This window comes from Vicia villosa, linkage group LG5 (genome assembly GCF_029867415.1).
Source record: "Vicia villosa cultivar HV-30 ecotype Madison, WI linkage group LG5, Vvil1.0, whole genome shotgun sequence".
Taxonomy (NCBI): domain Eukaryota; kingdom Viridiplantae; phylum Streptophyta; class Magnoliopsida; order Fabales; family Fabaceae; genus Vicia; species Vicia villosa.
The window spans coordinates 100289807-100301911 of record NC_081184.1 but is presented as its reverse complement, the minus strand read 5'-3'; the positions used below and the strand labels follow the sequence as shown (position 1 = coordinate 100301911).

The 12105-nt window shown below is 38.6% G+C and overlaps 1 protein-coding gene across 10 annotated transcripts; it reads right to left on the bottom strand.

The window, feature by feature from the left end:
• Nucleotides 1-3880: 3880 nt before the first annotated feature.
• Nucleotides 3881-10679, bottom strand: LOC131601884 (receptor-like serine/threonine-protein kinase NCRK). 10 transcript variants are annotated; one of them, XM_058873808.1, is made up of 12 exons: nt 10497-10679; nt 9000-9156; nt 8178-8273; nt 7834-7920; nt 7581-7694; nt 7244-7357; nt 6392-6670; nt 6040-6281; nt 5584-5880; nt 5243-5476; nt 4887-5117; nt 3882-4682 (listed from the first exon to the last, which is right to left on the bottom strand). In XM_058873808.1, exons 4-12 carry the CDS (start codon nt 7901-7903, stop codon nt 4419-4421), a joined length of 1845 nt encoding a protein of 614 aa, XP_058729791.1. In that variant the 5' UTR covers nt 7904-7920; nt 8178-8273; nt 9000-9156; nt 10497-10679; the 3' UTR covers nt 3882-4418. The 10 variants fall into 10 exon arrangements, with proteins under 10 accessions (XP_058729797.1, XP_058729791.1, XP_058729793.1 ...); XM_058873810.1 differs by having other exon boundaries at nt 9000-9115; XM_058873811.1 differs by lacking the exon at nt 10497-10679 and adding an exon at nt 9549-10441 and having other exon boundaries at nt 9000-9115.
• Nucleotides 10680-12105: the final 1426 nt, after the last annotated feature.

Here is a 12105-nt window from a genome sequence, read left to right as displayed (position 1 = left end):
AATATTACAACGAAAATGTCGGGCGCGCAGGCCCCCAAATATCCCGGGCACGAGCCCCATAAATCCAAAAATCAAAAAGCGGCACGCAGGCCAAAAAAACAGAGGCACGCAGGCCCTAAAAAAAGCTCAATCTTCAGGTGTACCGGGCACCAGATGGCCGTCCACAATCCTGCTCGAAATCCCGATGTTATCCGTCTTCAGGCCCGGATTCAGAAGCTTCAATTGCTGGACAGCACATTTAAACCCCTCCTCGGCCATGTCAGCAAGCTCAATCTTCAAGTCGTCGATCTTCTCGACAAACTCGGCCCTCGACTTTAGCACCGCCACATCCGAAGACTCATCCGCCGTCGGCTCCCAAGCTTGTTCAAGTTCTGCGACCTTCTTTTTCTCCTCCTCTACCTCCTCATCTTTTTGCTTCATAAGGTCCTCCATCTTTTTCTTCATCTTCTCCTGAAGAGTTCTAAGCCGGGCGACTTCTTCCTCGGCAACCCTCTTGTCGTCTTCCGCCTTCTTCAGGGCCTCGACAGATGCGACACCCCCCTGGGCGAACATTTGCGCCATTCCAACGACCCTCATTACAGCAGCACTGTCGCTGGCCAGCTGCTTTAGACGGGCCGAAGAGGACATCTCCTCAGCACGGCGAGCCTCATCCGGAGAGACGGACAGGGGAAACTTCTCAAAAAACTGGCCCTCTTTGAAGCAAGGAGGGAGTACAAACCCGCGCTCAGCTCCCGTGACCGGAGGATCTTCTCGGGACATCTCCGACCGACGCTGCCTCTTCGGCGTCCCCCCTTCCGGGATCACCAAAGGAGAGCCATCAGAGCCGGAATGTTCACCTGAAGCCACCCCCCGATTCTTGTTTTTTAACGCCCGGATTCTCCGTCCATCCTGGGCCGCCTTCAGGACCTTGTCCTCCTTCGCCGGCATAGCATCTGAAACACAAAACAAACAGTCAATAATGAGCATTAACTGAAAAAGCAGGATAAAACGACAAAAAATCCACCTAACAACGCCTTGGTTTTCGCCGAAGTCCGGCACGTCAGGAGAGCCTTAGTGTTTATGGCCCGAGCTTCAGTCCTCGGCACACCCTCTTCATCATAAATGGGCTCCCCCGTCCTCGTCACCCACGGGCTGAGACTGAAGCTGTCCACCCATTGACAAAGACGAAGATACGACGCCGAATCCTGCTCATCCAGATCCCCGTCTTCCCGAGCATAGTACTTAGGGGGAAAGTTAAAATGGCCTCTCCACCAAACAAAGGGAAACACGCTACAGAGCTTAGTCTTGACTTTTCCCTCCTCGTCCCGTTCCGAGATACCGTTCTCGCCGCACACGGTCACCATCTTTGACAGCGAGGTGTACGCCGTCCGGCTATGCAGTCGGATAACATAATAACGGTCTTTAAAATCCTTGACCGAATCAACGTACATTTTGAAGAGCTTCCGATCGGCATTCCTGAAGGAAACCCAGCTAAAGCGCCCGTCAGCCATCTTCCGTTGAACTCGGAAGCAGCGGCAAAACAAGTCGGTCGTAGCTCCAATGCCCAGATAGTCACAGACGACCTCGAATGCCCGCATGAAAGCAAAGGCGTTCGGATGCAACTGAGACGGAGCCAACGCAAGACGCGCCAATAGTGAGACTTGGAAGCTGGTGAAAGGCAGGCGGAACCCGAGCTCCCGGAAGACATACTCGTACATAGCAAAACTGTCCCCACGGAAGTGGGAACAGATGCGTTCCCCGGTCGTCGGGAAGACCGCCTGGAAATTCAATTCGTCACTCGGTCCTCGAACCTCGACCTCATAGAAAGTCCCGACCAGTGAGTCAGTTTACTGAGACACTTCGAGTTGAGGCTCCTCGGCCACCCAGCCTAAGTCTACCTCGAAGTCATATTCAAAGAGCGGAGTTAGAGGAGCCTCCTCGTCAGATTCCGAAGGCACATCCTCCTCGTCGCCTTCCTCTATCACTAAAAGATGCGAGCTCTCAACCTCCACTTCCTCCACTTCAGAACTACTCGCACTCGTGCTCCGCAAACCGTCCCACGAGCTGGAACTGGAGCTAGACTCCGAGCTGGACCTCGAGCTAGACCCCGAGCCTGATTCACCTGCATGCATAAGGAAAAAATGAATTCGACCGATCATCAAATCCACCCTTCCACCGCGATGCAAGTGAAAGGGTGGAACGGCGAGCAACAGTGCCACCGACCAAACCCCTTCGAAAAATAAGTTAGATCCATGGCCAAAGCCATCCGCCGACAGAGGGTTAACTTAACATAAGAAACACGAAGATACTCGGGCCCAACTCCAACACCCCGGCGGAAACCTTGAACACGCCGGGCATGACCGTGAATAAGCCGACAGGTGACTTAAAGACGCCGGCCGTTCTATGAATTTGGCGGGCGAAAACTTGAGGAAGCCGGGCAGATACGAGAATAATTTAACATCTACATTGACCTTCCCCGGGCATCGCATGAATAACCCGGGGAGAAGGCCCAGTTTCATGCCTATTTGCCGAGTTAGATGACAAAAACGGCGAATCGCCTCATAAACCCGTCATAACTCTAAAGAAAAGCGTGTAAAATCAAAAAAATCCCAGACGTACCTGATTCAGACATGATTTCGTTGAACTTGATTGATGAAAGAACACTGCAAAAAGCAAGGCCTGGGATTTGATCTGAGACGCCGAGCACGCAAGCGGGGAGCAGAAAGTTCCTAAGTGAGGAGTTTCGTCCCTTTTTATAAGGGGTTTGCCCGGAATACGAAACGACGCCTCGGCTGACACAGATTCCCTAGGCGCCGCCACCTACCCCTAGGCAATCATTACCTATGCCACGTCAGCACGTGTCGCCCACGCGCGACCTTTCGTTCCAGCCCACAGAGCGTGCCTCCCGAGCACGCATACCTTCCGAGCACAACCACTAGACGAGGATTCATCTCGCCGAGCGCTACCAAGGTCTTGAAGTCCTGACATTGTCAAAGTGACAGCTCCTTGACCAGGAAGCTCCGACTTGGGGGGCTCCTGTTCTGGATTGGGCCAAGGGCAGGCCCAATTCAGTTTCGGCCCAATAGACCTCATAGGCCCAAGCTCCTCGTTGGCTCACCTCTGGGGCTAAAAGCACCCATCTTAGATGTGCTCGGCAAGACCATCTTCGCAGACCAAGGAGCTCCCAGTCGGACTGGACCCCGAGTCAGTCAACCCTCGGCATCACGCTCCCCGCGAGCTGGCTTGCGCCCGGCACATACGCTCCCCGCGAGCACCTTCATCGCCGAGGACCCTGCTCCTCGCAGGGCTCCTTCATATCCAACCCTCCGAATAATACGGAGCCAACGTGACTCCTAAAAGACCGCGTCTCCCTGGAACTTCGGAGCGGTTAACCAGGACAGAGGGCACTCACGCACCTCCGATATTTCCGCTCAGGAAACCTGGCAGTCTCCTAGTTGGGCCTGGAGGTCCAACCCAGTAGCGAGATCATGGCCCAGCGCTGGGGGCTATAAATACCCTCTTTCACTAGAGGGTCAGGTATTCACTTCTTTCTAACCTTTAGCTCGTACTTGCACTCCTTTGCTCGTCTACTCACTTTGGCATCGGAGTACCTTGTAGGTACACCCCCTCCTCCTTCCTAGAAGATCCAGTCCGAGCAGCCAGCAACGATTCTTCTGATCAGGTACGATCAATACAACTTAACTAATAAATAGTATTTAAAAAATAAATATCAATAAATAATAAATGAACATGTTATATATAATATATCATACTATATGTTAGTATAAAATAAATAATTATTCAAATATATACATGTGATTTAATTTGATTTTAAAAACTTTCAATTGTAATTTTAGATTTTTTAAATCGGTCGGTAATTTTTATTTGATCCAGTTTGAATTTGAACAACTTGCCCATTCAAACATTTGACAAAACATGGGACAGATTAGCAGCTAATTATAAGCTAAAATAAAAACATCTATTTCCTAGCCACGAAATAACAAGCTCATCATCAATGAACAAGTAACAAGCTACAATCATGTCCTGTCAATATTACTCTAAGTAAAGAGCTCCTTAATTTAGGTCCTGTAAAAAAAATTCACTTTAAGAGAAGAATTTGGTACAAACTCCTACAAGTATACTCCTAAAGAGGAAACATGTGTATATTCCTCCTAAAAAATATAGGATTTAATTAATGAAATTGGATTCTTCTCCAAGTAAAAGAACCAGAATCAGTTGCACCTATAGTCCTCCTAAGCTTTTCTGTACAAGAATACATTTGATATATTTTTTCTGCTTATAATCTAATAACACCACCTATGTGCATTTCAATTCAAAACAGAACTGAAACAAATATAGAACATAATCTCAACCATAATTCATTGCAGCATCCCGTTGAGCAATGCACAAAAAAATATTGGCATTAATGGTTTGTGTTTTCAAGTGACAGTGCCATTTGTCATGCAAAATGATTCGAACCGAGGCTCTGTTATGTCTACCATTTCCTCTTCTTCTGATGAATGCGAGCTATTAGATTTTGATGCCAAGAGAATCAAACTTTCCATATACTCAGCTGAAACTGCATCTTCTTCTCTATTTTTGTTTCCAAGACACGGATTGTAATCGGTATCTAGTGGTGATAAATTATGAGCTGGAAATTCACTGGAATGAGCTTGCCTTTTTGTTTCTACATCCTCTGGTTCCTTTACATATCCATAAAGAAAAAAAATTCAGTATAAGGTTTATTTTTAATGCAATAGGAGAATGATCTTTGAATGGCAGCGTGATGCGTGACGTAAATAGCAATTAGGCAAGTAAAATATTCATCAAAAATTTGAAAGTTAAGAAACTTTATTAAACTAGAAATACTGTTATAAAGAAATGAAAACATGAGTGCATGTGTTCACCTGAAACAAGCTGGTGGAAATGTTTCTTCTCCTCCTTGATTTGCCAGGTGAAATACTAGAAAGAATTTGAACAACCTCGCTCATGGTAGGTCGAGTATCGGGATCCAATAGCAAGCATTCCTTTGCTAGATATGCCATTATATGCACCTCTTCTTCTGGGAAGTTTCCTTTCAATTGTGGATCAACTATCTCCGATATTACTCGCCTGCTATCCTGTAAACGAGGAGAAGCCTAGAACAGAAGAAGTTCAGGCAAGCTATATCAATACTCGGTACATTATAAGATTGCAAAAGAAATGACGATTAAAATTGTAACTTCGGATTAATTTTATCTTTATGAATTTAATTTGAAAGTACCCATATAACAAGGCTTTCTTCTTTGCCGGTAGTTTTATGAATAGGATGTCGACCACTGATAAGCTCAAGAAGTACCACACCAAAACTGAAGACATCTGATTCAAGTGAGGCTCGACCAATAATAGCATACTCGGGTGCAAAATACCCAAATGTTCCTTGCATTCTTGCTGGAGAATCTGAACCGCTTGGTAGGTCATCAGATCTCAAGTTTTTAGCCATACCAAGATCGGTTATCTGCAAGTTGAGTATTTGAAGAAAACAAATTATATAAATATGATAATTTATGCACTACTTTTTTATTATTTGACTTAAACTTTGGTATTCTTATCCAAGATTCATACTTTTGCTTGCCATTTTTCATCCAGAAGAATGTTGGTTGATTTCACATCTCTATGAAGAATTTTTGGAGCAGCTGCTTCATGGAGATATTCCAAGCCCCTTGCTGCTCCTATTGCAATCGTAACACGAGTAGTCCAATCCAGGTATTTTCCAGAAACTCCGTCTAACCAGTCCCTCAAACTTCCATTAATCAAGTACTCAAATACCAGTAACCTCTGCATGTGTTTTCCTTTCGATTCTAAGCAGTATCCAAGCAAAGGCACCAAATGACAATGATGAAGTCGAGATATTAATTCAATCTGCAGAAACAAACAACCCATTATTAAAACCATTACGACTGTTATACAGCAATAAGAAAAAGGTCGCACGGACATTTTTTAGCTAGATATTATAAAACATTACAATATAGCCAAAGTATATTGAATCAATGATACTGCAAAGTTAGGTACAAGTACGACCTCCTTGAAAAATGCAGAGTCTGCTTCTGGCCCTCCTTGATCTTTTAATCGCTTAACTGCCACAATGTTACCATCTCTCAGGCGACCACGGTATACATAACTACTTCCGCCTAGTCCAATAAGGTTGGTAGCTGAAAAGTTATCAGTAGCACTTTCCAGTTCACCATATGAAAATTGAATTATATTTCCATGAAAAGTTTCTTTTTGGCTCCCAAACAAAAAAGAGGGTTTCTTAAAGCAACCTATATAAAGAAAAAAAAAACTAAAGAATTAATACATAATAAAAAATAAACATAATTTTAGAGTAAGCATAGACACTTGTACAAGGGACAGTGAGTAACAATAAACTTACCCGTGATATGACAAATAGGAGAATTCACGAAAAATGTTGTTTCTGGTACTGAAGAAGTTCCTGTCCGATGACTGATTAGGTTGGCGGTACTACCACTACTTGTTTCCTTATCTACTGAGAATATTGGTGATTGAATAGAGTATTGCTTCCTTCGGTAGACGTAGCATACAATTGTGGTAATCAACGCAATGGTTGTGCATATAACACATATTAATAGGACAATTACAACAACCTTGCTTGAAATGTGTTTCTTTGAACCTAATGATGTGCTGACAGTTCCTGCATAGCACTCAAAAAGCCATAAATTTAATTTCAAACTTCACACTTCAAACAAATGATTTACTATGAAAGAGCACACAGTTTTATCAGTATCAATAATACACAAATAATCTGAAAAGAGGGTAAAAGTTGAAGGAAAAAACTTCAAACTTCACACTTCACAATAAGAACTAAAAAATAGTCTTAAAGTATTCATAAATAAGAATTCTACCAAAGAAACAAATCTTAGTGAGTGTTTGATTCTGTAGTGGCAAAATTTGATTTTGGATGAACTAATTTTGGTTTAAAAAGGGTTGAAAATAATGCGGCTTATGTTTGGATACATTCACGTAATAGTCAGATGAAAAACAAATCTGAGGCAAAAAATCATTATTTCCTAATTAACAGTTTGGAGTTAAAAGCTCCAAATCAGCTTCTGGCCAGAATCAATTCTACTCAAAAACACCCAAATATAACAATCAATTTTATGTCTATAATCACTTTTTCCTCTCACTTGTGCATTTAGCTTTGGTGTACAATAATAACAGGTTTAGCACTAATTGCGAAGCAAGCATGAAAAAGATAGAAAGATACCCCAGGTGCAGTTGCAAGCATGAAAGCACTTAGCGCTATGACCATCTTCTGCCACTTGGGGAAATCCATTGGGACCACATATGCATGTCCATATGGATGCATCCTCTTCAGAATCTACAAGGAAGGTAAAATTGTATCATATAATTTTCAGATTTTCAGGCTGTGGTTACTATCTCTTCATTTCACATGAAACAAAAGCATATTGCATTCCTAATTCCTCCCATAATCGTATCGTTAGTAACCATAACTAATATAAAAGATGTTAAAAAGATAGATTAAAGAAAAATATCGGCAGGAGGCTCCTGGACCTGTTCCAATAAAGAAACTAACAACATACCTGAATGGCAATCACATGATTTCGAACAATTAGCAAGTAAGTTGCTTTGGTTTCCTTCGAAAGAAGCACATCTACATTTCCACTTGTTTAGACTAGATGTGTCAGATGCTTCATCTGCCAAAATCAAATGCCACACAATGAAGGAAAATTAAATAAACAAAAACAGCGAGATTTATGGTGTCTTTGGCTTTACCTATTTCATCGCATAAAGTAATCTACTGAGAACAAATATAATTTAAAATGTTATACTAACCACAAAAGGAGTGTTGAATCCAGAGCAAACTAATAATAATAGCAAGAGCAATTTTGATCTGTGACTTCATTTATTCAACTCCATACACTACAAGGAAATGAAAGGAAACCGTTTATCACTGCACATATAATTGGGCAATAATGTTCCTCATCTCAAGAAATAAAGCATATATCTTCGAAAATTTTATAAGACAGCAATTTTATGTGCCTAGAAAAACAAAATCACGAGAAACTGGGGCTACATCATTTCAAATATATTTGTGTGAAGCAACTATTAAAATCTATGCCAAGTTAAAGATCATATATTAAAAAGAAAAAGAATGAAAGTAGCATCAATTGGTAAACCTGAATTAAATAACAAGATAAATCTTCAAAAGTCCCTAGTACAATCATCGACGAAAAGGTATAGTGATCCACAGGAGAAATTAATCCAAAAAATACCTGCAGACAAACAGTTATTCAGAAGAAGAAAACAAAAACAGCACACCCTTTTTCAGTTTATATCTATGCTGCACGAAACAAATGAATGTCGATCAACAATTTCCTGCTTACTAAAGAAATAGGACGCCATTTTTCATGACATAAGATTTTGTGACCGGTAAACATAATAAAGAGGGTTGGAAGGAAAAAAATACAGGGTTGGCCAACAAATATCCATATCATAGTCAAGTTTATCCATCCTCATTAACACCAAGTACTGAAACAGATAGAAAATGACGGTAGTATGAAGTATTTTGACAAAAAGTACTGTATACCAGCGTTTTCAAAACCGTACTAGACATCGAACTGGTGAGACCTACGAAACACAGTTTAACGACTTTAAACCGGGACAAAACCACTGTCAACCTGCTCAAATAACCAGCTTTGCAGACGGTAAGAATGACTCACAGTTCAATTCATTGAACATCCAGTGTGGTTTTTAAAACATTGTCGTATACACAGAAACATTGAAAAGTTGAACATTTAATAGCCAAGATAGTAGCTAGACAGGGTCTGAAATAGCAATAGTATTGAACATCGAGAGTGGCAGGCAAGCAAGGAAATCCAACTACTGATTCGCATAAACATTCAATTGAAGGTAGATAGAGATGGACCAATGGTATAGTTGCATCATAAATCACACAATAAATGCAACTCAGTGAACTGGTAGAATATAATATAACTCACTTGAGGGTTTGGCTTGAGAATTAATAGCATCCAAAATCATATATGCAGTCTTTGAATGGATTAAATTCAGCAACTACCAAAAGTAACCATCATGATTTCCAATTCCACCTATAATTCTGCATAGGTTTTCAGAATCATGACCTAATAAAAGCTAATTCTGAAATTTGTATAATTAGAACCAAGTCAAAGAAGCATAAAGATAAAGAAAAAGAAAAAGGAGCTATGATTATTGATTAGCATATGAGAAAGGAAATACTAACAATGTGTAATAATAATATGTAAGTAAAAGGGCTTTTCAAAGTTTGGATTTTTTCCCCTTAAATCACATATGATTTTGATTGGTTTGGAAAGAAGCTAGTTTAATAAACTAAACCATATCCAAAAAAAGCAGAAAATTAGAGGAATGGGATCAACATTCACCAACCTAAGGATTCAATAATATCAGAGAATTAATAAAAGAAGATAGTGACTCATTCCAAATAGTTATAAATGCCACAAACATTTAGAGTTGAAATCAAGGTTAAGAAAGGAACTATATAAGTACACTACCTCTCTCTGATAATAACTCCTTTGCTAACTGAAAACAACACCTTAACCACCATTTTATAGTCAGGACAAAAAATAAATTATTTTGGAAGAATGAATAAATTCACTATGAATTAACTATAAAGCACGGCACCGACCCCTACACTGACACGTCGATCATATTAATAATTTAAAAAAAATAATGAATTAGATATAATTAAAAATGTCGGTGTCAGTTCTGAAGAAACTGATGCGGTCATTCTTTTTCTGAGATGTCGGTACTAGATAGATAATTTATAATAAATAAAAGTTAAAAGCAGCAAATATTACTTAAATGTAAAGAATAGGATATGGTATATAGCTAACGGCTAGAAAGATAAAGTAAAGTAATGTTTTGTAATTTCTTGAGTGAGAAGATTGGTGGGGACAAAAAAGTAAAATCAGAAAAGGAAAGAGTGAAGGTAGATTCTAAATTTCTAATAACGGATTCGTATAGTGTACACCACTTAACTTTGCTTAAAAGATTTCATACATCTATACTAATATATAATGTATCATCACCATCTCATCTCAGTTAATTTCCAGATGAAAAATAAATAATAATCTAATCTAATAGAAATGAATTGCGGGACCCATTGAACTGCTACACAGTAGCGTCGGTGTTGTGGTGGGTCCACTGGAGCGTTAATTAATTAATTAGCGAATTAAGAAGCTGATTAGCGAAATTAGGATCTTTCTTAATCAGCAGCGACTTTGAGAATTTGGATTTAAATGGAGTAGTTAGAAGTTAGAAAATATATATTAATCCAATCTAAAAATGCAATTATGCAATTGATTCATGTTAATCTTAATCATGCCTAACATAGAAAAAACTCTAACTAACTTTTAGAAAGAATAATAATAAAAAAAGTACGAGTTGGGGGGGGATGGAGCAGTAAATAAGCACATTGTTTTGGTAGAAAGAGAAGGTACCTGAATTGAAGGAATATTTGGTTGTGGTATTTGTGATGAGATCTGGTAGATAGAGGTAGAAAGGTAGAATATGGATGAGTGAAAATGATGAAGATGAAGAAGAAGAGACTGGTTTAATGGAAGAGTTTAGAGCGTAGTGAAACAAGAGTGCTTCGTGGCATACAGTGCTGGCTTAGTTCTTAACTCGTATGGGTCATATTCGTTTGCTTATACGTTCATGTATATCATGAAATTATTTAATTTAATTAAATAAATTAAAATAACGAAGCATTGAATATCACGTGACTAATGGCACTCTTCGCGATGCATGTTTTATTTTATTTTTTTATTATTTATTTTATATAATTTGAAGAGAGAAAAATATACATAAAAAGTAAGGTCGTGATTTAAGAAAACTCTGGAGTTCAAAATTTGATTTGAAATGAGAGATATGAAGATTAGATTAGATGGATCGAAACACTGTACAACGTCGTGAAAGAAAATGGATGTATATAAATAATATCAGCTGGTTTTCAGTTTTGTATATAAAATAAAATACAATTTGTAAATATGGTCAATTCAATATTTAAATCACCATCTTTTCCAAAAAATATATATATTTAAGTAGCCACAATTAAATCAGTTATTGCGATGACAATGGATATGCAATGGGAAAATCCTGAAACTATAAATCTGGGTTTTTGTGGTGATGGAAATTTTCAACGTGACTTTTGTTGATGTCATGCAGAACCAAACAAGCTTTTTAACTTAGCCCGAGGTTTCTTAAATGACATGTAATTTTTTTTTTTAAAAATCTACCGTAAATAATAATTTGGTTGTTTTTTGTTTTTAGTTTTCATAGTTTTGAAAAATCATTTATGTTGCTAAGAGATTATTTGTTGAGTCTCTCGATAAGTATTTTATTTGAAATTTACTTTAATTTTAATTAATTGTGTTGATTTAAATGATAAAGTAAATGTTATTATTTATTAAAATAATATTATTAATAATAAGTGGTGTAGTAGTTATCTGATTTAAAATACAATAAATAAGAATAAATTAGTAAGAAAAAATAATAAATAGTACATTGGTATTCTAAATAAACAAATAATTTAAGACAAATAAAAAAAAGACACGTATTGGACAGAGGGAGTAGTATTTTTGATAGTTCTTTAAAGATATTTAGTAGCATTGTTTAAAATTGTACAAAGATAATATGAAGCACAAAGTTTATAGAATAAAACTCTAGTGTATTCTAGTTGTGTTGGTTGTTAGTCGGTTGTGTAGTTTGTTAATAGTTAGTTACAAATTACTTGCTGCTCAAGTAATGATGACAACTTCATGCATAGATTTTATATATAACTGTAGTTATGTTCAATAATTAAATAAGAGAATATTTTAATATAACAAGTGGTATTAGAGTCGGGTTATGATCATCTCTAATTGAAAACCACAATATTTCAGTTACAACCACCTTTCTCCCTCTCTTTCTCCATCATCCCTTCTCCTTCATCAAACACCATCACCATTGTGTTTCTTCTTCATAATTTTTCTTGCATTTTGTTTATTCTTCCCTGCAATCATGATTAAACTTACATTAAATATACTCATTTAACCAACCATTCCAAGA

Excerpts from the sequence above, each read along its gene's own strand:
- LOC131601884 (XM_058873808.1), bottom strand. The coding sequence starts at position 7,903 with ATGAAGTCACAGATCAAAATTGCTCTTGCTATTATTATTAGTTTGCTC. Across the intron at positions 7,358-7,580 it reads ATCATGTGATTGCCATTCAG|ATTCTGAAGAGGATGCATCC; the intron begins GTATGTTGTTAG and ends CCTTCCTTGTAG. Across the intron at positions 5,477-5,583 it reads ATGAAAAATGGCAAGCAAAA|ATAACCGATCTTGGTATGGC; the intron begins GTATGAATCTTG and ends CTCAACTTGCAG.